Consider the following 27877-nt stretch of genomic DNA (forward strand, 5'->3'; position numbering starts at 1 on the left):
AAATCCTGGACTATAGGCAGTTCATATTGTTTTGATCCTGTTTGAACAATTTGATAAAGAAGATCAATACTTTTAAAGATTTGTTTTAAGTAAAAAAGAAAATTGTTACATATGCGAAAGTATCAGTTCTGATATCCTTCTCGTCCACATCTGTTTATCATGATGTGATGCTTGAGATTGCACATACTGTACATCTATTGAGTCAAAGCCCCCTTTCCAGTGATCACACACCACCATCCACATATCTGAACACACTGGATCTCTTACAGCGGTGTATGATTATCTGCACCAGTTGAAGTCTCAAAATGAGGGCCAGGTGTTCAAAAAGGAGGAGGGATGCTGTGCAAAGTGAAGATCTATGCATTTTTTTATGTAATACATTTTTCTGTATTACCAACTTGGCAGCAACTTCAAAATTGTATCCCACCTCTCTCACGGTGTGAACTGGTATAGGACAATAGTTATTATTAATATGGTATAGAAAGTAGTTGGATGGATGTTGCATTGACCCATGCCCCTTTAACAGGATTAGTCCGCCATGTATGACATATTTGTATTCAGATGTATATATAAGTCAATGTGAAAGTCCATTTCATTACTATTTAGTATAGAAGGAATCAATAAAAAACATTTAAAAAAGACTATTTCCCCCCCACAATGTGATAGTGGATATATGGTAAAAGAGCGCTCCTCAGTGGAAGTATTCAGATCTGCACCTTCAGTAAGATTTAACCATTGTTTGGGACGCCATTTCTCATATAGTAGAATACACGTATATGTGCTGCTTATTTTTTAAATAATTTTTAAATAATTGCGTATGCATTTTCATTGTTTGTCTATTTAGAAATGGACTCGTGCATATGCATCCTGCAAAGAGGTTTAAACAAAATGTCTACATAAATGAACCTATAACTGATCATGTTAAGGATAATAATGCAAAATATGAACCTTAATGTTGCCCTCAATTAATAATATGTTGGGTTAACTGTTGGTAAAACACTGTTTAAACTACATTAGGCCTATGAATGACTGTGTTATGCCTCGTCAGCGACAGCACATTCAAAGCAGTCGGATAACCTCTGATGCATCATCTCATATGATCCAATAAAACTGCTTTATCGGCCGCTTTCAGCAGACCTCTTCCGGGTCGACAAAGAGTTCGCCTCTGCAGCACAGAGCCAGGACTATTGGCAAAGGTCAGTCGAGTCGTCTGTCGGTAATCTTCCCACTCTCACTTTTCACCATGCAATTGTTTCGTTTTTGCATTTCTGCGCGTGTGCAGGTGTCCTTTTGAGTCACGCGTCGCCTTTCGTGTGCGAGACATGTGTATTAGCTCCCGGAGAAAAGCGCTAGCTAGCTAGCCTATGTTAGCTTTCAGCCCCGGCTAAATGTTGCAGACAAAAGGAGGAAAGTGGCAGGCACAACAATCATGTTTATCTGTGACTCCATAGCATCTGCAATGAGCACCAAAAACACATTTAATCCACCAGTTTTACGCTTTCGTTTTTGTTATGGATGACACACAGTTGTGAGGCAGAGTTGCCAGTGGAAGCAGTTGATTTATTTGTAATTTATTGGGTCATAAACGTTGAATGAGCCGTTAGCTAGAGGTTGAGAGCCCTTCAATTCCTGACCCGCGTTTAATCCGGATTCCGGACAAAGCAAACCACTGTGATTCCCGAGTGTGACTCCGCGTTCATCCGTTTGATGAGCTAACGTTGTAGATGTAGCAAAATGTGGAACTGAATCTGTGCGACTCATTTTTGATACTTTTTGATGACGTGGTAGCTTTAGTTTTTCGGTCTTAATTTAACACACCCATGCTGTAGCTGCACTGAGATAAATCAATGAAGTGAATCCAGTTCCCCAAATTTACAGTTTGGGTTTTCTGTGATAGTACATTTAATAAGTTTTGTTTTTTGATTGTTGGTTGGACAAAACAAATTGGACTCACTTTAACTGTTTCTGTAAGACTAAAAATAGCTGACATGACATAATTAACAACCTACATTGAAAACAGACGACCTACTTTGTGCTTAATATGCCGATGCTGTTCCCTTTGATTCTATAGCTTTGATTGAAAGTAATGCTATATTGATCCTTTGACTCAAATACAATAACATCAATAACAACAAATAATGTCAAGTTCTTAACAGCCAATAACTCAAAGATATTCAATTTGCAAAGACACAAAAGGAGAAAAGCAGCAATTCTCTTGTTGGACACAATTTCACCTTGATAAATGACCTAAGTGATTAATTAATTATTATTACGCTACTTTGATTAATTGTCAAATAAATTCTGCTCTAGTTCCAGATCTAATTGAGTTGTGGTCTTTATTGTTGTCCGTTTTTAATTTTAACTTTCCCCCTTAACTTGATGTGTTTTTGACCTTTTATCTAAAACAGCCTGTTTACTCTTTATCGCCAGTCTATTCTAGTTTAACCCTACCACATCAGCTAAACTATCCCAGTCTATCCCAGTTCCATTATCTCCCTTTTTAGAGTAAACATGCAGTGTCCCTCATGCTGTCTCCTGCCTTAGAGTCGGTCAGTAGGCCGTGATTGTCCTTGATTTACAACTTAATTTACAGATGTGTCAGTTTTGTTTGTCCTTGGAAATAGGACACAAGTGTACATATGCCTGTGTCCAGTATGTGTGTTGGATTTGAGTCCAAGTGCATGTAGAGGAAAGTGTGTGACCTATTGCATAAACATAGGTCATAAGTGTGTTTGATCTACAAGGGAACAGGGTAGGATATATTTATGTAAAACTTGTGAGTGCAACTTAAAGTCCTACTTTTTCAAATGGAAGACTATTTGCAGTTTAATTGAGATCTGGTTATGGTGGATAGAGATATTGTCACACATACATGTTCCCTCTTTCTTTCATGTACTTTCATCCTCTTCTTATTTACCCATAACCCCCCTCTGTCTTCTGGTGCCCTTATCTCATTTGTCTCTTCTCCAGGAGGGGTGTTGTGTGTCCTGTTGAGCTCCTCCTGTCGGTTAGTGTCGGGTGTGTGTGCACCATGGCGAGCCTCCTACGTGTTGTGGCGGCCAGCTGCTCGGCCCCTGTGTTCAGCGGAGTGTCCTGCGTGAAGCTGCAGAGCGGCGGCGGCGGTATCAAGTCGTCGTGCCTTCGCTTTTTCAGGACCCATCAAGCTCTCGGGCGGTGTGCCAGTCCAGGTGAGACACGATACACATTTGGCGCTAAACGCAAACCTGAGATTTTAGTTGTAATGAAGGCTCTCCACTGAGGTCACAACGTACATAGAGAGCACAGAGGCTGTGATGGTAACACACTGTCCCAGTGTGACAGCGACATTTGAGTCTTTTCCAGCCGTCCTTGAGCAAATAAAACGGTTCCAAGCGTAAATATTTTGATATTGCGCCAGTTCGTGGACATTTGATTTATTGACTGCATACCTGCTTTGCTTGGCAAGCTGTAAACTAATGAGGTTAGCATCAGCTACTTGTGTGGACAGCTACCATGTATAAGGCAGATTGTACACATTTGATGACCCGCTCATATTTGAAGTACAAGCGAGAGCTGCAGAGGGACCTGAAAGGGAAAGGTCGCCTCTGCAGCTGAAATAATTTGTCAATTAATTGATTCGTCCATTGATAGAAAGTTGAATGGCAACTGTTTTTTTAAAATATATTAACCATTAATCCGTTTTTTAATTTACAATGACATTTTCTTGTTTGTTGATTTGCTGCTTTTGTCTGTTTAATATTATTGTACAATTCATCTTTTTGGGGTTTTGACTGTTAATCAGAGAAAGTAAGCGATTTGTTTGTCACTTTGGACTCTGGGGAAAAATGGAAAGGGCGTTTTACAGTCCAATGGTTAAACCATTAATCAGGAAAATAAATCTTTAGAATAAGAATAGTTGCAGCCTTAATTGCCCTTCTGGTTTACTAGTGTTTTATTGGCTAACGTGATTGTCCAAAGAAACTGAAAGTGGATGATGGCACCAACCGGTATTAAAAGCAGACACGTGGTTTACATTTTTCAAACCTTCAAAAGTAAATGCTCAGGTCCAAAATTGTGTATGTTTGAGCATTTACATAACTACATTTCCTATGATGACATGGCTCCTTTTTTGTATGGGTGCATGTCCCACTAGTCTACGATTTAGGTATTGTGGCCTTCTCAAATATAAAGTCATCAGATCAAAAAGGGATGGTTTAATTCATGGATACCAGACTCATTTTCCTTCCTGTTGGACTCTAAATGTAAAACACTTGTAAACCAGCTGTTGAGGTTTATAGATGCACGTTTCACTACTGATAGCAACGTGAAAAAACCACCACCTGTACCTTCTGTGTGCATTCTCATGTACCGTTTGTGGCAGGTGGCAACATACTCATTCACTCATTAATGGTACTATTCAGCATTAGAAGTGTGCTTAATTCACCGTTGGCCTAATAGAGCCCTACCCATTCATTCATTCATTCATTCATTCTTATCTTTGCATGCTTATTCCTTTTTAATTCTTTCTTTGTTGTAATTGTTATGAAGAAGTCAATCCCTTGTTTATTGCAGAGGTCAATGTTGCTACCTGCATTTGCTTTGAATCCGAAGGTCACATTGAGCATTATTCTCCATTTTCCATGCCCTCACTTTGTACCCAGTAACCCGTGTGTGTGTGTGTGTGTGTGCGTGCGTGTGTGCGTGCGCTGTGAAAGCCAGTACCAGCTGGTTGCAGGTGCTTCGTGTGTGTGTGCTGGGGTCATGATTGTGCTGATGTCTCTCTGTATGTGCAGGTGAGTGTTGGTAAGGAGTGCTTGTGACCTGGTTCATGCCGACATTCCTGCAGTTCAGCCAGCGCCAATAACAGCTGGCAGCGTCTATTCTGGACACACAAGTATCAGCTTACAGGCTCGTAACGGAGGGGCACACACACACACACCACAAACACTGCATATAGATGTGCTTATGCTCTGACCTCTGGGGAGCCTATAGACAGTATATACAGTATAGACCGATGCGTTGATGTGAACTACGTCATGGACAAAATGACGGTTACTGGCCCTCTCAAAACTTGCAAGCACTACAGACTTGGATGTACTGGAGATGTCTGTTTGTGAGACCAGTGTTACGACATGAATACAGTAACTATGCCTCTTAGTTAGCAGATGCATTGATCTGTCCGTTTTCACGCACTCTTACCGGGTGTTTGAACATTAAACAGGGCACCACTTGTGCATTAGTGGGGGCGAGCATGCTGAGAATCAATCTGTGTGCAATATCCCAATTGAAATGAATGATGGAACAGTGTTTTTTCACAGTGCGCCCATAGCCTTAAATGTACATTATGGATCTCATATTCAGTGTTCCTTACACATTTTGTGTGTCCGTGAGGTCTAAGAGAAGTGTTGAATGCATTTCCTTCTGCTTAAAACACGTACAATGCCGAATTTTAAAGATATTTTTAAATCCTAAGTCACATTATATCCATGTTTGCTGAAACGGCTGCTGCCCACGTGCATGTGTACCCTCGTGGTCGTGCCCGTTTTCTTTTGATTTAGATGTAGAGGTTTATCAATGATCATAGTAACTCTACAGTGAGATCCTCAACAGCTCAAAACACAAGATAATTCTTGTTTGCTGCTGCATTATTTTCAGGTCTTTTGGTGGTTGATTGGGAGTATCTGCTGGAGTTTGAACTTAATCTACCCTGCATTGTTATAATATGATAAACCCAGCTCTCTGACTTTATTACCGTCAGCTGATTGCTAGGTGACTGCTAAATTTGTTGGCAGACACAAATGGGACACACGATGCATTCAGTGGCAAGGTGTGACTCTTGGTTTATAGGAATGTTATAAAGCAATAGCTGGCAACCATTTTTTAAATTTGTTTTAATTGTGGTGTTGAGGCTTTTTCATAAAACAAAAGTTGTTAGAGGACGGGTCACCACAGCAGGTGAGAGACTCGTGTGTTTATTTATAGGCAAGGAGACGGAGGGAAAGAGCTGCAGTGGAATTTTCCATAGGAGCCGACACATGTGACCTGACCGTTACTTAGACACTAGACTAAAGTAGACAAGAGTACTAACAAAGTCACAGAATGAACTGGCTGAAAATATTAATAGTTCAGCGTCATTGGCAGACTCATTGTTTCTATCTTTGTTTCTATCTTTTTATCTTCCCTTTACCGATTTAATTCTTATAATCTTCCCTTTTGTTCTCACACATGTTGAATCAGATTTCAATGTCAGTTGTTCAGTTAAACTATGTGGTCACGACTGTAATATCTTGATTGAACATTAAGGTGGATTGCTGTTACATTTTGCACACTAATCATGTTCCCCAGAGGATGAATCCCCCTGACTTTTCTTCTTGTGCCAACAGCAGGTCAAAGTTTTCCAGTGATGAATATTTATCTATCTAATGAATTGGCACATTTGGTCGAGACATCCATGATTTTTTGGTTTACGACCAAATACCTGCAAAACTAAAGACATTCCCATGAGTCTCAGCTGTACTTTTTGTTCAGTGCTAAGTAGCAAACGTTTGCTAACACACCAACTACAATCCTCAAAGAGCCACTAACATCACGGCTGTGGACTCTTACTGTTGTTGCTGGACACTGACCTTGTCTGCCTGCCTTCATTGCACATACAGTACAGTATTTACGGTAAACACAGTTTTAACTCCGCTCACGGCTGTTTCCTCAGGAAATTCTCCTTGAAGCTGCAGACGTTTCTGCCTGAAAGAGTGTTTTCCTCTGTTCTGTTGTGACGTTTATAGAATAAAACATTTTCTAAACATCAAAGTATCTCCTTTGTCTTAAATCATGAGCCCCAATAATTGCAATGATCCACTCTATCAACAAAAGATAGTGTCCTGCGTGTTGTTTGTGTATCTTTCTGCTGTTTTTGAATGTTTTAATTATATTGATTAATATGACCCCTTCCACTTATGTCTCCTGTATTGTTTCTCTTTGCCTCTGCAGGCATTGCATACAAGCAACTCACAGTCGGCGTGCCCAAAGAAATCTTCCAGAATGAACGTCGTGTGGCGCTTTCCCCCGCTGGTGTCCAGGCGCTCATCAAACAGGGCTTCAACGTCGTGGTGGAGACCGGAGCCGGAGAGCCTTCCAAGTTCCACGATGAGCAGTACACTCAGGCTGGAGCAACAATTAAAGACATTAAAGATGTCTTGGCATCTGATGTGCTGGTTAAGGTAGGCTTTAGGTGGGGGGATGGAGGGGGAATGAGGGGTGGAGTGTTTGATCAGAAAGGGATGAGGAGGTAAATACAGTTGGGGTTATTCAGTGGCTCTATTGTTATATTTATTGCTTTTAAAGTCATGCATAATGTGCCTTTTACTTGCACAGCTATTAATGTACTGAGCTTGTCCTGTTCTACTTCAATCAATCTCTCTGCTTCCAGGTTCGTGCTCCCATTTTCAACCCCGACTTGGGTGTCCATGAGGTGGAGTTGATGAAGGATGCGGCCACTTTATTCAGCTTCATCTACCCAGCTCAGAACCCCGAGCTGATGGACATGCTGTCCCAGAAGAAGGCCACCGTCGTGGCTATGGACCAGGTGCCCAGAGTCACCATCGCACAGGGTTATGATGCGCTGAGCTCCATGGCAAACATCGCAGGGTATGTACATGATGCCTTCAAGGGACGTCACTGCTTTTGTGAAAAGTGTCCTATCGAATGACTCACTGATGTGTTTTTATTTTTTTAATTGGACATGTTAAATGCTTATAGTTCATACCTCTATCCATATTAATTTCCTGTGTTATTTTGCTCTCCGTCATTTCAGGTACAAGGCGGTTGTGTTGGCAGCTAATAACTTTGGTCGCTTTTTCACTGGACAAATCACAGCAGCTGGGAAAGTGCCACCTGCAAAGGTGTGTAGTATGAGTGTTTCTGCATTTAAAGTTTCTTTTATTGTCAAAGAATAGATGTATTGCCGTAAGTGTGACTGTGTCTATGCCAGTTTTAACATGCTAAATCCCTGTACTGGCCAACCCAATCTATTTCATGTATGTTCACGTGAATAGGTTCTGATCATTGGAGGTGGTGTGGCTGGGTTGGCTTCAGCTGGTACTGCCAGAGCCATGGGAGCCATTGTCAGAGGATTTGACACCAGGTTTGTTTTGATATTTTACTATTTTGATTGTGCTGAAATCTTAAGGATTACAAACACTCCTTGAATTGCGTTGTTTTAACAAAAATCTGTCAATTTCACCCGAGGTTTATGTGTGCAGTTTTAAGGACAAACATTATCAGTCTAGCAGAGATATTTTCCCTCTTCCTGACTAAGAAATCTCCCCCCCCCCTCTCTCAGAGCTGCAGCTTTGGAGCAGTTTAAATCTCTGGGCGCAGAGCCGCTGGAAGTGAACATTGAGGAGTCAGGAGAGGGCCAGGGAGGCTATGCCAAGGAAATGTCGAAGGAGTTCATCGAGGCAGAGATGAAGCTGTTTGCCAAGCAGTGTCAGGAGGTGGACATTGTCATCACCACCGCTCTTATCCCTGGTATGCAGAGAAGCACAGACACCAACTGTAAATGTAGAAAAGGACACATTGTCGGTCGTGGAATATCACAGAATGTGAGAGACGTGTTCTGGGCAGGTAGTCAGAGAATCTGACCCAGAACATATTTTACAACAGTTTCCCATTTGTTCCATTACTTTGTTGGTTTCAATAGTTTTTGTACATTGCATTGGCCATGTGTACACAGTAGCTGTGGTGATTGTGTTTCACCTCTTGGGTCGGTGGGTAATGCCTCCGTGTCCGTGTTTCCATTGTAACATTGTAGGAAGGCGTGCACCCATCCTGATCACCACACCCATGATCGAGAGCATGAAAGATGGGTCAGTGGTGGTGGACTTGGCTGCTGAGGCCGGAGGAAACATCGAGACCACAGTACCTGGAGAGCTGTCGGTACACAAGGTCAGCTCACGTGCTCTCTCTAACGACAGTGATGTTTTTGTTTTTTTGTTGATTGTCTTGTAATTTATTTGTATTTATTTATTATTATCTTTAGGGCGTAACCCATATCGGCTACACAGACCTGCCCAGCCGTTTGCCGACACAGTCCAGCACTCTGTACTCCAACAACATCACTAAGTTGATGCGGTTCCTCAGCCCAGACAAGGACAACTTTTACCTCGATGTCAAGGAGGAGTTTGACTACGGGACCATTCATCACGTCGTCAGGGGATCCGTTGTCATGCAGGTACGACGTGCGATGCACAGAAAAAAAAAAACTGAGGATCCATGCAGTCATTTATAAAATCATTCAAAATGTCCTGCAGGTCCTTTTCACCGTCACTAGATGTCACTCTAAGACAAAACAATCTTTTCTTCTTACGCTTTGTCCCTAAAAATGTCTCTAAACAAGTTTTTGTTAGTTCATTACAATGAAAACTTTCTGTCTATGCGTGACCAAATTCATCATCTCACGCTTTTATTTGTAATATATCTGCTCGTGCTACTCTAATAATGCTTTTGTTGATAAGAGCCTATTAAAATAATGGCCTGCCGATGTTATTGGCTTGTTACAACTATAGTAATAAGTAAGTAATAGAGCATATGATGTTGCCTGAGGGAGAACAACAAGCTTAAAACACATTGCAATCCAGAGCGGCTAGTCTAATCTTTCTGTTATTTGTGTATTTTTAGGACCTGTATTTGATTACAAATTGGGCAGATTAAATTTCCTCACTTTTTACATTAAAAGGCTTCCCCATTTTTATTGTGTGGTAATTAAGAAAGTCATTTTTTCAACTGTAAAATGTTCGGATCAGTACAGATCTGGGTCACAGTCCTGCGAATTTAAGGGATCCTTATCAAAATGTTTGTTTCAATGTTATGTGTTGATAAAAGAAAAATATTTTTATCTTCTGAATGTGGAAATCAGTACTTCAATAAAATATCCATGTTTTTCAGTCTGGTGGACGCATATCATTTACATGTCTTCAATCATAGATCATTGTTAACTTTTTGGGAGAATACTTTTGCTGTAATCAATCTAAGCGATGTTCTTTTTTTTTTTTTGGAGTAAACAAATAGATTTCCGATGGTAATTTGACTAATATCTGATACAATGATCACACAAATGAGGCTGAAATGCAGATATTACTTACTGTGCTTACTGATCATTAGTTTACTTACTTTGATCTTGACAGCGTGGTCTAATGTTTCAGAGATTTAGGAATGCAACAGAGGACATTGTACACCATCAGGTGATGAGATCAGGGAATAAAGTGTAGATGACTACAAGCCAAGCCATTAATATGGTGGATAGGAAAGATTGATTGAACCTTCTGTTTGTTCTTTTTCTCCCTTCCACATCATACCTTTTTCTCGGTCTAAATTCCAGGATGGAAGGAACCTGTTCCCCGCTCCCCAGCCTAACAATGTGCCCGTCGCAGCGCCTCCTCAACCCAAATCCGTCCAGGAACAGGAGAAGGAGAAGGCTGCACAAATCACCCCCTTCAGGGCTACACTCACTACCGCTGGCGTGTACACTGGAGGTTGGTTGAATGTCTCATGAAATATATAGATTTTTCTGGTTAAGAAAAATAATTTAGGAGGATGCCATGTCTGAGAACTTTGCTCATTTACAAGGCTTGTTCTTGTTAATTGTCCACATTGGGTCTTAATGGAGGTCGAGGTCCGCCCAGAAGGTGAAGCATAGGTTCATAATCAGTTTTTTAGGTCGCTGCTGGAATGTGCACAGGAGGCGAGAAGTGACACACACACACAGACACCCTGTTAGTGTCAGGAAGTGTGCATTGTAAAAAAAAGAAATCTCACGCTGAGTGTGTGTGTTTGAAGTAGTGCTGTTGTGAGTGGTTCCCATGGTGCCACACAGCGCTCTGTGTTAAGTGTGCCACATGCAGTTAATGTGGTTCACACATTGTTTAGGCGCTCGAGTAGTTTCCTACTTAATACCAACTCACAGCTGCTGGTTTTAGCTACTCTTTTTGTTTTTATTTTAAATAGTGAGAACTTGCTTAATGCTGGTTACATGCGTATTAGTGTGGCATGTAATGTAGTCATTTTTAATCATCTTAGATTGACTGCCTTGGAGACGGATAGCGTCTTTTGCTTCACCAGGCAGTTTGTTTCAAGCCACCAGACAAATTGCTCTTCGACTGATAATTATACCTGTCTGTGGAAGTAACAGGAAATAAGGACATCATGGGTGGTCAAGTGCCTTCCACATCTTGCAGTCAAAGAAAATGTGCTTATAGTTGGGGAAATGTACTATATCCAAAGCTCATACGGTAAAAGGGTCTGGGACCAATGACAATTTTCCTGCTCTAAATATACTGTTCACTAAATGTTAATTGTCTCATTTGCTTCCACATTATTCTAACAGAATCTTCCCCCAGATATACTCTTCAAGCGTGCTCTAGTTTTTACAGTAGCTCTCTTTTTTTTTTCCCCTAAATGTCTTTAACCAGGTGCTGCCACCCTGCTGGGTCTGGGTCTGTCAGCTCCCAACGCCGCCTTCACTCAGATCGTCACCACCTTCGGTCTGGCTGGCATTGTGGGATACCACACGGTGTGGGGAGTCTCTCCTGCTCTGCACTCTCCACTCATGTCGGTCACCAACGCCATCTCAGGTTGGTTGTGTTTTGGCGTGTCTTTTACAAACACCTTTCGGTATAATGCAATCCAGTACTACACCACATATATGATCTGAAATCTATAGCCAGATTTAGTGTCACACTAATCTTTTAAAGCAATACATGGGATGGTGTGTGTGTGTGTGTGTGTGTGTGTGTGTGTGTGTGTATATATATAACAACAAAACACCATTAAATTCTAACACATGGTACAAAAAGCGAAAACACATTCTGGCGTAAAATTAAGACCAAGCAAGGAGATCAAACATGCCACCCATCACTCTTAGCAGATTTCTCTGCAGCCACGCTGTTATTGGGTCCAAATAGAAACTTAGAAGATTGTTTCCTGATTGTCGGCTGCAACTTAACACAGAGGGGTTAAGAGGTTAGAGAGGTAAGTGCATGTGTGTGTTCTCGTGGCTTTGATCACTCTTAAAACCCACACTGGGGTAGGAAGTAACACACCGTCGGTGATCTTTGAGGGTCAGGGAAGTCATTGCTCGTTTACTCGTGCACACAGCCAGACATGAGCGCTCGATTGTGGAGCTAAGCAGTGTAACAACTAAGAGACCGCTTTTACTTCCCTTTTTAAAACTTTATCACTTGCACCAATACACTATTTTCACATTTGTATCTTCACAGCATCACACTTGTTCTTCTGGGTCTTTTTTGCTTTTATTTTCTACCATGTTCTGTCTTCCTGAAGTGTACCATCTGTTTGATTTTGTCAAATTGAATCGATAAATTATCACTGAATATCAGTAGAATATGAGACAGGAAATGAATCATCACACGTTAGAGTTCATTTTAAGGTCTTTCTCTCTACTTCTCTGTCTGTCCTCAATCTGTCCTTCTATCCCTGTTGAGATATTTCCCATCCATATTTGGCGTTACTTTATTACTTTATTATTATTTTATTCCTGTCACTGACTGACTGTGGTTATGGAAACAGTGAGACCAACATAACTCTGTTAATGTTATGCCAGGCATCGTAAAGACACACACACACACACACACACACACACACACACACACACACACACACACACACACACACACACACACACACACACACACACACACACACACACACACACACACACACACACACACACACACACACACACACACACACACACACACACACACACACACACACACACACACACACACACACAAACACTCAGACATTAGGGAATCATATTGGAATTTAGGGTTTGAGTAAGGGACAGTTATATTCTTCATGTGGGGATTATATTGTTACAACCAGTAGTGACGGACTGGTGGGTCATCTTGAATACTTCAGACACTGGTCTCGTATCCAGTGGCTCATTGAGGCACATCTTCATATCTGGTGTCTGATAGAAATGCTTTAATCTACTTGAGAGCACTGATTCACTGTCACACTGTGCCTGTAGCCTGGTAGCTGATGTGTTTGTCACAGCGACGTTGGCCCACCCAGTACATGTTTGGTGTGTGTGCACTGATGCCTATTGGCTTTCTTTCTGGCTAATCTATTAGTTCTAGTAGCCAGGCTTGCCTTTGATCTCCACCAAATAGTGTAACTACTTTTATTTTTTTGGATAAAGTAGTGAACAAAAAATAAGCCGTGCCAAATCTAGAAGGCTACAGCTTTTATTTTGATGTGCCCGATGCATATTTAATCATCATTTAGATTAATATTATGTGAATGCTGTCCTCTTAATCATATGCGCCTCACCAACAAACGTTGCGTGTTTCCTTCTGTCGTCTCTTTCTAAACGGTAAGAATTGAATCAGCCTGTCAATTGCTGTCGTAGAAGTTGTGAAATGATGTTTGGCAGCATTTGAAACTTGCTTTGTTTAGGAGCTGATATGACAAAAGGAGACCCGTGAGAGAGGGTCAAACTTCACATATGCCTCATTTGAAAATTCTAACCAACACTATTTATTTGATCCATGCATACACACACTCTACCTGCTAGTCAACCTAAATTACACTCAAACACAATTACTGCAGGCTCTTGGGGTGCTGTGTGTTGCATCCTACTGCCTGTAAGTCATTACAGGACTGATGTTATCAAGGTTTCCTGAGCCTCTTTTGGTAAACACACACTCCCTCTTTTTTTTTTTTTTTTAAATCTCTAAATCTTTCTATTTCTGTCTTGTTCCAATGCGGGAAGCAGACAAAGTATTAGCTTAAGAAACAACTCCTAAAATTCCTATAGCTGTTACACAATGCTGTGTTTTAGGATGAACTCTTTTTATGACCGAATTATTCTTTTGTTGTTTTTTTTGTAACATCTTCACCAAAGGTTTCACTGTCCCGTATAACGAACTATGAACGTGGAGGATCATGACTACTTCACTATCCTTGTCCTGCAGGTCTGACGGCTGTGGGTGGTCTGTCACTGATGGGAGGCGCCTACACCCCAACAACTACTGCTGAGACACTGGCTGTGCTGGCTGCCTTCATCTCCTCGGTCAACATTGCTGGTGAGTCACCCCCGCACGTAGACACCTCTCAGTGATCACTGCCAGTTACAGCAACCTTTAGCCAATAACATATCAAACTGAGGCCGAAGATTGAAGTGTTTTATATTGATTGTACAATAACATGCTTACGAACCAAGTTTTGCAGCTGCCCTCTACCCACCTGCTCAGACCCAGAGTCGGTGGCTCTGGCCTGGACCACACACGCATGCATCCCTGCTATTTCCCTTTAATAATTTCCATTATAATGACACAGTGTTCCTGGAGTCATTATAATACTCATCACTCTCTAATAGTCCTGTTCCTCCAGGGCTGAGCCATGAATTTGTTTTCATTTCTCCAGTTAGCTCACAGCTCGACACCAGGCGAATGAATATAGCCAACTTGCTAATCGATCAGTTTTAATGCACCCAAGCTTCTTTGAGTGTTTTGTGTGTGAGATGCAGGGCTGTGAATCCTGCCACAATACTCGGGGGCCCTGTAGGTTCCTGTGGCAGTACTGTTCAAACCTCCTATTAGTCTTTTTAGATTTCCCTCAACTAAAGCATGCTGAAACACCACAGCCTTTACAGACATACCTAGTTTAATTTTTGATCTTCTACATGAGTTTATTTCCACACGCACATTTCTAAGCGGTTTACCGCATTACCCATAAACCCCCGGGAACAGAAAAAAAACATTCCATGGAATGGGACGAAACACAATAGTGAAATTTAGCTCCACTAAAACAGACCCTGACATTTTTCAGTCTGTCCCTGGCCGAAGCTTCTTGTTCCCTTTGTCTGTCCGCAGCTGAAAGATGTGGGAATGCATGGAAAACACCTCGGTCTGTTGAATATCTTGAGCTAAATATGTTCCTCTTTCCTCACAAACCCAATGTCAATGGGCAATATCACGTTCCTTATTTTCCTGTTATTGCACCAGGCCACTCATTTCAGTCATTGAGCGAAATCTGTTCATTAACTCTGATTTATAAATGGCTTATATTTACCTTCATGGTAGAAACGGACCAGCTGAGTCGTTGAAAGATGCTCTTACTTTTTCATCATCAGGTCAAAATTTATATAACCAATATAGGGATGCACTAATCCAACTTTTTCAGTCCCGAGACCTATAACAATACCTGGGATTTGGGTAGCGGCTGATACAGAGTGCCAATCCAATACCAGTGTCTAATTAATAAGCTTTATGCCTCACTGTGTGTAAGTGACTGGCATGTACAGTAGAGCCCCGCAGAGCTGCTAGCCTCTCTGTAGACTCTACGGCCTCATGTTGGCCAGTGTTGCTGATTTACTTCTATTCTGGGAAGCTTTCTAAATATAATGTCAGCAGACCCCTTCTGGGTTTGATAAACTAAATAACCAAAAGAAACGAGTAGATACTGGCTTTGCGTTGTTAAAATACGTGAACATTCCTCCATGTTAATATATTGACACAGATTGGTCGGCAATAATATTAGTCCGATTTTGTTACACTTTTCAACCAGGACAGTCTGACTAAATTTACATGAACTGGTAAGAGGTGTGTGTGTGTGTGTGTGTGTGTGTGTGTGTGTGTGTGTGTGTGTGTGTGTGTGTGTGTGTGTGTGTGTGTGTGTGTGTGTGTGTGTGTGTGTGTGTGTGTGTGTGTGTGTGTGTGTGTGTGTGTGTGTGTGTGTGTGTGTGTGTGCGCGCGCTAATGCCATGGGGGGAAAAGAGAGACATGCACACGGGAATGTGATCTCCTCCTGTAAAGCAGTGAGACACCGTCTGGTCCCGGTTTGAGGTTTTCTACTTGAAATATTGACACTGACATAAAGTAGACTCATTAAATTCCTAACATTGGTTATTAGGCTTGGCAACAGTTTTTAGCTATTGACTGAAACACCTGTTGTCTAAAAATAGATGTACTTCAGGTGCCTTTACATCCAAGTGTTACATTACTGCTCATATTTCTTCCGTAAAGCAGATTTTAAACCCATTTTATTGCCATTGTAAGTACAGATGTACTCAATTTCTCTCTCTTCACCCAGGTGGTTTCCTGGTGACTAAGAAGATGTTGGACATGTTCAAGCGTCCCACTGATCCTCCAGAGCATAACTACCTTTACCTTCTTCCTGGTGGTGTCTTTATCGGTGGCTACGCTGCTGCTCTGCATTCTGGATACAACATTGAACAGGTGCGAGAGGATGTTTGAAATGCCATGTGCCCCGTGTTTTCCCAGATGTGGTACAGGCCCTTCCAAGAAAAGCATTTGGCCTAATTTCTCATCCTGTGGGCCCTCGATCGTTGTCTATAATCCCCCTTTTTTTTCCATTCTCTGCCTCTTTCTTTGACCAGATGATGTACTTGGGCTCGGGTCTGTGCTGTGTCGGTGCCCTGGCTGGCCTTTCCAACCAGAAAACAGCCCGTCTGGGTAACGCTTTGGGTATGATGGGAGTCGCGGGGGGGATCATTGCAGCTCTGGGTGCCCTCAAACCGAGTCCTGAGCTCCTGGCACAGATGAGTGCAGCCATGGCTGTAGGTGGCACTACTGGTGAGTCAGTATGTATTAATATCAAAACAAGGACAAGGCAGACTTACAGAATGGTGTTTCAGCAAATGTAAATTTGTGGAAATTGGTTTTGCTTGTTGTTTGTGTGCATGTGCATGCATTGCAAGCCTGGCCAGATTAAGCTGCAGGTGTGCAGAGCGCAACATCAAACACAACATGACTAACTCCCCGCTAGACACGGGGGGGGGGGGGGGGTCTGTCGAAATGGTCACCAGCATGTATTACTCACTTTTTCTCGCTCATTCAGGACAGTTTGATCATTTAAATGCTAATTGTTCCAGTAACGAAGCGGAAACCTAGACTAAACTATCCACACAGACAATGTACACACACACAAAGCGTAGACCCACTCACAAACATGGAATTTCCCCGAACAGGCCTCATCAGCAACACCTGGTTCCTCAGATGGACCCACTTCCCAGCAGTCCTCTTGAGTGTGTGTGCACGCACGTGCTTGTGATTTGCATGTTATTAGTGTGTGGGTCTTTCAGGGCCACTGCACTTTATTTATTCGTTATCTCTCTCTCTCTCTCTCCCCCTTAAGGCTTGGCCATTGCTAAGAAGATCCAGATCAGCGACCTGCCCCAGCTGGTGGCTGCCTTCCACAGCTTGGTGGGGTTGGCTGCCGTGCTCACCTGTGTGGCCGAATACATGATCGAGTACCCCCACTTTGCCACAGACCCTGCCGCCAACCTCACCAAGATAGTCGCGTACCTCGGCACCTACATCGGCGGAATCACTTTCAGCGGCTCTTTGGTTGCATATGGCAAACTGCAAGGTGAGAGAAGCACAGTCGTGTGTTTACACTTAATGTTCCCTGCAGAGCAAACATTTACATTTCCAGTATGCTAATGCATGGAACCTACATTAATGCTCTTATTGTATTTAAAAGTACAGATGTTGACACAGGTAAACAAAGAGTAGGCCTGAACTGTCGCCCTTTATATGTTTGGGATTTGACTCTTTAAAAGAGTTACTTTACATGATACAAGTTGGAAGAACCTTTTATAGGTAGTGGCTCCCAAAATGTCTATTCTTCTCTTTGTTACATTTGTGTTTTTGAGTGTTACACATCCTTATGATCTTATGATTTCATGAATTATCACTTAGTATTTCATTTTGTTATGTTTGCAACAGCTTAGGTATTTCATTACCTGACTAATTGTTAACATAGTTTACTCCTTTTGATTCTTTGTCCAGTCCATAACCACCAGTTAGGTGAGCGGTACATTTTATTGCACTTTAATATTTAGGGGTAATAAAAGTAGACAATATTGGATTTTTATCACGGATCGAGGTAAACACTGACAATAAGTTTTAATTGTGGTGAATTTTAATTGTTGGGTTAAACCGTTGATATCATCACAAGTGACTTGTAAAGCTGTCTAGCTCTAATAAAAGGAACGTATTGCGATTGTCGATGTGAATGAACGTCACTCACAACAGGATTAATAGTATTTTTTTTTTTTATGTCAGCTTGGCCGAACTGTAGTTGTCAACAAGAGCAGGTCTGACGCTTCATACCCGCTGCTGTATGCCGTGAAGGGGAAAGAGAGAAAAAAAATAGTTCGTCGGGTTCATGTGCTGGCAGCAGTCCTAGCAGTCGCTTTGCAATGTCTGTTGACTGCAAGTGCAAATTATGCATGATCATGACATTCAGTTAATGACAAGTCTCAAGTGGTACTGCTATTAAAGCCTTTTTCTGCTGTTTTGCTTCATGCCTTTTTAAGACTACGGTTACAGCTGATTGATAAATAAACACAAGTGTTTATGTGCAGTTATTAGTGGTATTTTATTTAAAATCCTCGATTTTAAATCCTGCCTCTCCCTCCCTCTTCTCTCCATGCAGGTGTTCTCAGCAGTGCCCCCCTGGCGATCCCTGGTCGTCATGCTCTGAACGCCACTCTTATGGCAGCGTGTATTGGTGGGATGATTCCCTACATGCTGGACCCCAGCTTCACCACAGGCATCACCTGTCTCGGATCTGTGTCTGCTCTCTCCGCTATCATGGTACGGCGCATGTGTGTGCATGTCGGTCTGTGTGTTTTTCTAGGGTCCGTTTTTTGCACTCAATAGCAAAATCTGGAAAGAAAATAGTTTAAAATAGCGTATCTCTCATCAGTCTTTAGATTACAATACAATTTATTGTGCATGTGTGTGTTCCTTCAGTTCTTAAAAATACACCTACAGTATGTTAACTAGAACAATCTATGATGTGCACCAAGAAATGTGCAGACACTTCTGTATTTTGCTGCTGCTTTGATAGCTACAGTTGGCCCTTGTTAAACATAAACTGCACACATGATAGCAGGACGGAGATCAAGGGAGTTTTTTTTTTTAAGTACATCTCTTAGCTAGCTAGTTCCAGTTGTTATGGAGGGATCACTTTTCCTCTTTGTAGCTGATCATCGCATCTGCTGTGTCGTTTACTGTATTAAAGAGCTAATCTGATTACAGCAGTGGATGAAACGCCTCTCCTGCGTTCTTCTTCTCTCCTTCAGGGTGTAACCTTGACGTCAGCTATTGGAGGCGCTGACATGCCGGTGGTAATCACCGTACTGAACAGTTACTCAGGCTGGGCCCTGTGTGCCGAGGGCTTCCTGCTCAACAACAACCTGCTGACCATCGTCGGAGCTCTCATTGGGTCGTCTGGAGCCATTCTGTCATATATCATGTGTGTGGTGAGTGGAGCCAATTTTAAAAAACCTGCGTCGTAGAGCTGCTGCCTTGAGTCTCAGCAACACTGCTGTTGCATTGGATGTGTTTTGTAGATCAGCACAGTTCAATGTGGTTGTTCCTCTCCTTTCCACCAGGAGGGACTCTAACTTTACCGCAGTCGAGTCCTTCTTGTAAATACAAATCTCAGGTCACAAATGTGTTTTTTGAGGAAATGTCCCTTTTCAAATGTCCTCTGATTGCTGTATTTTGCTGTACACAGTCAATACAGTTCAGGTAATTAATTGCAAAACTTCTTTCTCCCCTCTCAGGCTATGAATCGTTCACTGGTTAACGTGATCTTGGGAGGCTACGGCACGTCTTCCACCGGTACAGGGAAACCCATGGAGATCACCGGGACACACACCGAGGTCAACGTGGACCAGACCGTCGAAATGATTAAAGACGCCCAGAGCATAATCATCACTCCAGGTACGACACACACCCACACAAGCACACGCAACCCCACACACACACACACACACACGCACACACTTCAGAGGGTCTTGTGCGTGAGTGGAAAAACATGGTACTTTGACTTTGCCAGTCACTTTTCTTTTCTTTTTATTTCAGCATTAGCAAAGTGTGTGTTCTGTTTATTTAACCTTTTCTTGACCCATGTTACATCACCATTTTGCTAGGCTAATTGACAAGTCATGGTAGAGCGGCCACACACACACACACACACACACACACGCGGTTTCTGTGTGGTCGTCAGTCCCAGGTAAATAGACATTCTACAGTGCAGCGCATATATGCAAGGTCAAGGGAAAATGAGATGGAATGAGGGTATGCTGGGTTTATGTTGACAATTCAAGCACTACGTTCAAAATTGGCTTCTAGTTCTTTTTGGGGGTTAGAGCTCGGGGTCCACCCTTTGTTCCAGGTACATGCTTTTCTTCGCTTCACGTGTTTTCAATATTCTATTGTAATTACGTGTCTGAACTTCCCACTTGGACTATTACGATGGTCCTTGGTGCTGCTGTCCTAAAACCTTCATTGTTTGGCCCGGTGATATCTCACTCCCCTCACCAGACGGTCCCAAGTTCCCAAGAGCTGTTTTGCTCACGTGGGTACATGTAAACACAGACTAAAGGCATCCAGCCTGCAAATTAGTGATTCCAGTCACACTGCTGAGTTCCTACACACCAAAAATAACTCTTCAGAGTAAACTCTTGCAATTTACAAGAATTAAAGTGGTCACATGGTTGAGAAGTGATCCATGTAGCAGCATCCAATGTAGATTAAACCAAACCATCTTTACTTTTTTGAGCCAAAGAGACAACATGTCTGACAGCCGAAAACAAAAGCAGGCCAAAGACATTTCCAGTGGGAAGGAGTGGGAGAAATGAAAGAGCGGATATTACAATTTCTATTTTTTTTTTGGTAGCCTTTTCTCAAAAAGGTTCTACAAACAATTCAAGACGAGGCGAATAACAAAATGCCAGACATTTCTTTGGAGGATTATAGAAAGACATAAACCAGTGAAATGTCAGGATTCGAATAAGTGAAAAAACCATCATCATAGTGTCAAAGTAACTTTATGAATGAAGCGCTTCAGTCAGTTGTTGAGTAATCCTTTTGTAGTGATTAAGCCAGCTAGTATTGTTATCCAGCGCCGGCCTTCAGTCAGACCCCTTGTTTCCGTTTTGACCAGTCTCTTAATTGGAGCCGTCACAGTCACTTTGCCTGATTGACATCTGTGGAAACCGTTAGGACTCGGCCTGATAAACATAAGTGTTTTCCTGGCTTCGTCTGGTCCATCTCCGCATGGCCTGGGTCCACTTGTTTTTCTTATAGAAGAAACTCCACAGAGACTATTGGAAGCACAAGGAATGAAAGAAGAACTGTGATGGCGAGAACAAAACCGTTACATTGTTGAGCTGGACTGCATACAGTCAGTCAAGTTTCTTTTTTTTTTTTCCCTTTTTCTATGCTGAATTTGAAAGCTTGTCAGTTTGACTGGTGTGATGTAACAAGACAAGTTTCTGACTGGTTGTTGTGACAAGGCTAGTAAACACCACTGGACCGTTTGACGTGTGTTTGTGTGTGTGACAGGGTGATAAAAATCAAGTCCCACACAATAGCAATATTAAACACTGCTTGGAGAAAAAAAAAACATATACTGTGTATAGAAATCAATGCCAGCGCTCTACTAGAAGGCAAGTAACCTGATTATATATGATCTGAAAACTGTGACGGTATCACATTTATAGGAAACGTTTAATTGAAATGCATTATTCGTGAAGTACTTTTTTGTCTTATCTATCATTCAACCGAACATCTGTTGCTGGAAGTCTCACAGCAGCGACAGCATAATCACTAAACCAAATTAAAGAAGGCGGTCAAGGAGTGTTTTACTCAAAGGCACCTCGGTAAATCTTTGCTAAAACGCTTTGAGACTCTGTTGTCCATCTGAAGGTTGCTTTTTACCGTCACCACCTCCACACCAGCTGTCAGTCAGACCGCTGCCTACCACAGATGACTGTTTATGTTTGTATAAGTGCCGCTTATCACAAACTGTGTGCTTTTGTATCGTTAGCATGGTAACTTTTGGTTAAAGGGACTTGTAATTATTATAATGCTTACTCACTCTGTGCTGTTGAGCATTTTACTGTATTTCTTTTGGTTGGTGAAGGTTAGTGGATACTAGGGCTGCAAAAGAGTTTGAAAAAAAAAATATATATATATATATATATACTGTCATAAAACTTGTTTTTTTTCAGGTAGACCATACTAACCTTTAATATCCGCTAATTGTTTCCTGTTGTTTTAAACTGTCTTTCAGGTTATGGACTCTGTGCCGCAAAGGCCCAGTACCCCATTGCTGAGCTGGTGAAGATGCTTAAAGATGCTGGCAAGAAAGTCAGGTAAAGGGGTGATAAAACTAACTCATCTACACATTAGATGTAGATTTATTGAACTCATCGAAAGAAACTCCAGTAACTATTGTATCCCAGGCCAACAAAAACAGTAGTATAAGACTGTAATGTATACAGATCGATAGCTAGATAGATATAGATGTACATGTAGATTAAGGATGCAAGGAATTAAAGTCAAACACTTTTACCCAATACAAGATGTAAACTGAGCCGTGGAGGACATAAAAGAAGAGCTGTGGTTTTTGAGCTTGATGACAAGAAGATGGGGCAGGACAGATAGGAAGAGACCTGTGTGCGAAGAAAGAATGAGGAAAAGGAAATGTGAAAGGAAGGAGAGGAAGGACGAGGTACAGCATGTGTAATTGTCCTGCCTCATTTGTTTGATCCTGGCTGTTGCAGCTGCTGCTACTTAGAGCATTTGTAGTTGATTAGTGGAAAGTGGGTGGTCACAAAACAAGCCTTTGCCCTGATGTCTTACTCCTCCTCTCCTAGTTTTCTCTGTTCTGTATTCAAATGCGTTCTCTTGAATTTTTCGTGTTCTTACTCTTCATACCCGCCTGCGTAATCGCTCTACACCTCTCCCTCAGTCTGGAAGAACCATCTGCCGTTTTATTCCTCCTCCTTTAACACGACAGAATATTGACCCTATGAAGTCTGGAAGCGCAGCACACTTTCGCTTCTTTCCGCAAAAAACAAAACCTGTGCGTCTTCCCACTGCCCTCTACTACATGTAGTCTGAATGGCATTACATGAAGGGCAGAACATGTCTTTTCAATCGGCAGCCGTGGTCGCTAATAGATCCCAGAAACGTCTGCCAACTGCACTCTGACTCTGCCCTAAACTCGCCCCAAAAAACCTGACAATAAATCTCCAAATGGTGGTCGGTCGGAGCGAGAGAGAGAGAGAGAGAGAGATGCCGGAATTCAGTGGCTGGTGTTAATTTAGTACCCAGATTACATGACATGGCTAATTGAGTTTGAGAGCTATGTATACCCAGTCACACACATGCGTACACACTCAACAAATAACACATAATCGAGGATTACAATGGGAAGTGTGTGTAACCAGACTATAATCACAAACGCCTCTCTACTCCACTTGTACAGAACCTCCATCTCGATTAATCTTGATCGCATCGCCCTTGTTTTAAGAAAGTCCGGTTATAGTTAATGTAGAGCAGTGGCCGTTTTAAAGTACTTGTTCCATTTTGTTTTCACAGGTTCGGTATTCACCCTGTGGCCGGCCGTATGCCAGGTCAGCTCAACGTGCTGTTGGCTGAAGCTGGTGTCCCGTACGACATTGTCCTGGAAATGGAGGAGATTAATGAAGACTTCGCTGGTAAGATCTAGTCCATTCTGTCTTTTACTGTACGTGCTATACCTGCCATGAATTACTTAACTGACTCCTCTAGAATGATTGTGACCCAACATGTTTTGATTTTGTTGCAGCTTTTTAGAGAGTTGTAAGGGAAGGCACTTGGCATTTGAAAATATGGAGTTAAATGACTAGTTTCCCCATGTGGGGAAATAGACTTATTCACTCTCTTGCTGAGAGTTTATTGAGAAGATTTGTATTGCTCTCATGTGTTTATGCTAAATATGAAGCTGGAGCCAGGAGACGGTTGGCTCAGTACAAAGACTGGAAGACATCAAGATGTTTATCTCGTTTGTTCACATATCAAAGTGTTAAAATGACAAGTAAGGGGTTTCATGGCAAATTTAGGAGCCTGGCAACCTCAGAGTGACCGCTAGACTACAGTGATACAACTTGTTAACTTTAGTTGAGAAGCGAAAGATTGGAAAAGATGTAGAACGTCATGGAGACGAAGGCCGGCTCAAATAAATCCAGTAAACACGAGGTAAAAGGATTGAGATATGTTTTCTGATTTTATTTATTTTTAATTTCAGAAACGGACCTGGTCCTGGTGATCGGTGCCAATGACACAGTCAACTCGGCCTCCCAGGAAGATCCCAACTCTATCATTGCTGGTATGCCTGTGCTGGAGGTCTGGAAGTCGAAGCAGGTGAGACATCTGCTACATGCATGTGTGATAATGAGGTTGCCCTGAAGCCCAAAAAGATAGAGACGACTGGATTTTACGACAACTGGACTGCTTTTTACCGTCCCGACTGAATGTTGGAGTCTACACCCGTAGAGGGGCCTCCCATTTTGAAAGCAAACACACACACACACACACACACGCACGCACACACTCAGGGCTCACGTACATAGAGGCAGATTGTTACAGTTCCAGGTGCAGTCCCATGCTGATCCCATTAGTGGTGACTCTGTCGCTGTGGAATGACGACATTCAGAGCATCCCACTGGCACCGATCCGAGATCTGGGATTTATACAGCGCTCCCACTTGTTTCCACACACTTTCCTCTGGGGAAATCAAAGTGGACATTCCACCTTAACCCCACACGCTAATATGGACGCACACAGAGACACACATACAGGTGCACAGATAAAGACGCACAAAGAAGAAGAAAAAAAAATGGGTTTACAGAAAAATCACACAAATGCTTTTGAATGGTCATTCATAAGTGCTCATGCATGAGTCACGTGCAAACCACACTAACAAACATTTACATACTTTTACACATGTTGAAGTCGGACTTAAGTCAAATACATCTTTGTTGAATTAATGTTGTCCAAACCAAACTTTCAGGTTATAATTTAATCAGTTCTACTGATTGACGAGCAGTGTTTTTAATGAAAACAATATTGTTGAATATGTTAATACAGCAGCTGTGGGTGACTTTTTAAATTGCAAACATCCCAGCTCTATCTCTAGATCTAAGCCAAATGGACAGAGGCTGTTGAGGAGGAGAGAATGGCAATGATCAGGGGAAATTTCTGTTTTTTTTCCTTTTAGAAAAAGTTGGCATCGTTTTGAAACTGAATTTGCATCCCCCCCCCCCACAAATTCTTTTTAAATACTTCTTCAGTATTTTTGCATCTAATCATCCAAATCGAGGCTAACGAGTGCCCGTGGCTGTATCTCGTCCCTCTCTAGGTTGTTGTGATGAAGCGTTCCCTGGGTGTGGGATACGCAGCTGTTGACAACCCCATCTTCTACAAGCCCAACACTGCGATGTTGCTCGGCGACGCCAAGAAGACTTGTGACGCCCTGCAAGCCAAGGTCCGCGAGTCCGAGAACCAGTAAGGCGGACGCCTCTACTAAGAAGCACACATGGAGCAGAGAGGTGGAAGACGATGAGTCAAATGTTTTCCCCAAAAAATATCTCCACATTTAATGATCTTTGTCCGATTTGTGACTCAGCCAATTGAGCAAAGATGATTTCAAAGCTTTTGGCTCATCCTTCCTATCGTCTATGAATAAAATAAATTGCAATGCTTGCTGTAAAAAGACACGCGCTTGTGCAATAGGAGCCAAGCGATGCAGATATTGTAGTTTTTATTTGTGCCCCCACTGTGGTAACGTGCAACTTTTATTTCTAGATGTTAAAGGAAGGATGCGTCAACCATTTGCATGTGGTTTGTGTAATCTGCAGAGCAACCGGCAATGTCTTCTTCATTATAGACACCTATATTAATGTAAAACAACAATCAGAAATGTAGATGCAGACAAGTTTAATTTCACTGTTATGTTGTTTTAGGAGATAGTTGATTTTCATTTCAGATGAATTGTAATTCAAAAGGAACAAAAGCAGAGGTATAAAGGTGAAACCCAAGAGAACGAGGTATGAGAGAGTTGAGCACCAATGTTTTTAACTGTTCTCTCCCACATTTTCTCCAATTTTCTTTTGTTATCGGAAGGCAATTTGGTGTTCCCTTTTTTATATACAGATCTATGAGGTCTGTTTGCTGAAAGGCTAATGTCTCACCTTTTTCTGTGCAAGTAAAAAGAAAAAAAGCAGAATAGTGCAACATTTTTGAAAAGTTCTTTCAGTTCCAGTTTTATACGGTGCTAAAATATTTTTGTATTCGGTCCAATAATTATCACAAACCGAGAAAATCACATTTTAGAAGCCATAGCCAGTGATGGGAATCTAGTCATGCTGTTTGCTTTTTTTCTTTTCACTTGTGTCTAGTGATGACCTCCACCGATGCTTCTAGTGCAGCAGTCACACGTGGATTCAAAAAGATTAAAGAGCCATTCAAACCGCTTCTATCAAGCATTTAATGCAATAAACCAAATGGATCCGACCTTTTTAACCATGACGCCACAGAAGTGATGTAATGCTAGGAAAGACTACCACTCCTACGAACAAATCTCTGGTAGCTGAATGGATTCACTGATGTTTTTGCACCAGGTGCATCACATCACCCTGTGTGGTTCTGATGTTACAGTACATGTGATGCTAGCCGTTGGCCTTTACGGTAAAGAAGGGTTTTCTTTTTTCTTTTTGAAGTGTTTGTGGCTCCATCCACTCCAATGTGTGTGTCCTCATTATTTTTCTAGCGGGAAATGAAGGATTACTGTTTGTAAACTAGGGCCAGATGTTAACCTGACTGTCATGCAAAGGGTCTCAAGCAACATTGCACTTGATTCATTCAATTTGCTGCCACATTTCAGAATACATGGAGTGTTCAACATTGTTATTAAGCATTTCTAAATTGAAATTGTCCTTTTCATTTTCCATAAACGTAAACATAAACTCGTGCCAAAATGTCCCCTTTTACACTCAATCTACGGCACAAACCTAAAGATCACTGACAGAATGTCAGTCGCTCCCCCTCGACACCCAACTATCTCATAACTAAAAACACCAGAAACTTGGTCCATGAACTTTAGATTTTTAAATACGGTTGAATCGCTGCCATCCCTTTCACAGTTTTGATGGTTAACGATACAGTAGATGAATTGGTGAGAAGTTTTCCTGGTGCGAGGTTTGAAGAACAATAGGTCATTAGGTGACAGGTCAGCAGGTCTTCGTTGCTTTTAAAAAAAGTGCTGTAAGAAGTTAGTTGTTATAGTTTCATCCTGGGACCCGTATACATTGACCATGACAACTATCCTACCTCTCCTTAAAAAGACCAATAACTTTACAGAGGACCCTGATCTGACCAATCATGTTTGACTAAATCTACCACAGGATGTCTGACGGACCAGTCGTTTTCTATCCACACACCTGAATTCAACCAGTCCGCTCTCATGTATCCTAAACTTGACCGGCTGCCTCCTGTTTTGTGTTCTCGTTGCGTTTTTAACCATCAGACCTCAGCTTTCGGCTGGATAGTTTACTGTGTGTTGTGCAAGTGTAGAGCTGCAGATGTCATTAGCGCTCACGAGGGGTTATTGTTCGTCCAGGTTCATTTACACAAATACATTCTTTAGGGACTATGAAATTGAGATTTTGCTTAATATTTGTTGTAGCTTGTTGCCATTTTCGAGGTATTGATCAAATGAATGGAGAAAGAGAATATTAATAGTTTTGCCGATGTGCCCCCTTGTACCCTTACCGGTATCGTCTTCTTGAGGAAGTATTTTTGTAAAGAGGCACCATATTTGTGCAGAGCAACAATGGGGTTTTGAGGTTGTACAATGTTTCAATGCACCGTGTAAGGGAGATGAAATGTACTGTGAATGTTTTTCCCCTTTTGTTTATCATGGAACAACTTCATCCCTAATAATAAACCTGTATTTACACTAGATGTTGCCTGAGGCTGTCGTTCTTTCCCTGACGCACTCTTATAGG

General features: G+C 41.9%; 1 protein-coding gene across 1 annotated transcript; it reads left to right on the forward strand.

The window, feature by feature from the left end:
* The first annotated feature begins 1152 nt into the window (after positions 1 to 1152).
* On the forward strand, positions 1153 to 27831 carry nnt (nicotinamide nucleotide transhydrogenase). The gene is made up of 22 exons (XM_079179675.1): positions 1153 to 1196; positions 2971 to 3188; positions 6967 to 7196; positions 7406 to 7623; positions 7790 to 7877; positions 8031 to 8119; positions 8318 to 8505; positions 8789 to 8922; positions 9017 to 9208; positions 10355 to 10508; positions 11445 to 11606; positions 13974 to 14084; positions 16093 to 16238; positions 16400 to 16595; positions 17158 to 17391; positions 18463 to 18623; positions 19115 to 19294; positions 19601 to 19760; positions 22117 to 22198; positions 23430 to 23548; positions 24118 to 24233; positions 25231 to 27831. Exons 2-22 carry the CDS (start codon positions 3032 to 3034, stop codon positions 25378 to 25380), a joined length of 3267 nt encoding a protein of 1088 aa, XP_079035801.1. The 5' UTR covers positions 1153 to 1196; positions 2971 to 3031; the 3' UTR covers positions 25381 to 27831.
* The last annotated feature ends 46 nt before the right edge of the window (positions 27832 to 27877 follow it).

The sequence above is a fragment of the Pholis gunnellus genome (genome assembly GCF_910591455.1).
Source record: "Pholis gunnellus genome assembly, chromosome: 18".
NCBI lineage: Eukaryota > Metazoa > Chordata > Actinopteri > Perciformes > Pholidae > Pholis > Pholis gunnellus.

Coding starts and splice junctions, on each gene's coding strand:
- nnt (XM_079179675.1), top strand. CDS start 3,032: ATGGCGAGCCTCCTACGTGTTGTGGCGGCCAGCTGCTCGGCCCCTGTG. Junction 7,878..8,030: donor GGAAAGTGCCACCTGCAAAG/GTGTGTAGTATG, acceptor TCACGTGAATAG/GTTCTGATCATTGGAGGTGG. Junction 22,199..23,429: donor GATGCTGGCAAGAAAGTCAG/GTAAAGGGGTGA, acceptor TTGTTTTCACAG/GTTCGGTATTCACCCTGTGG.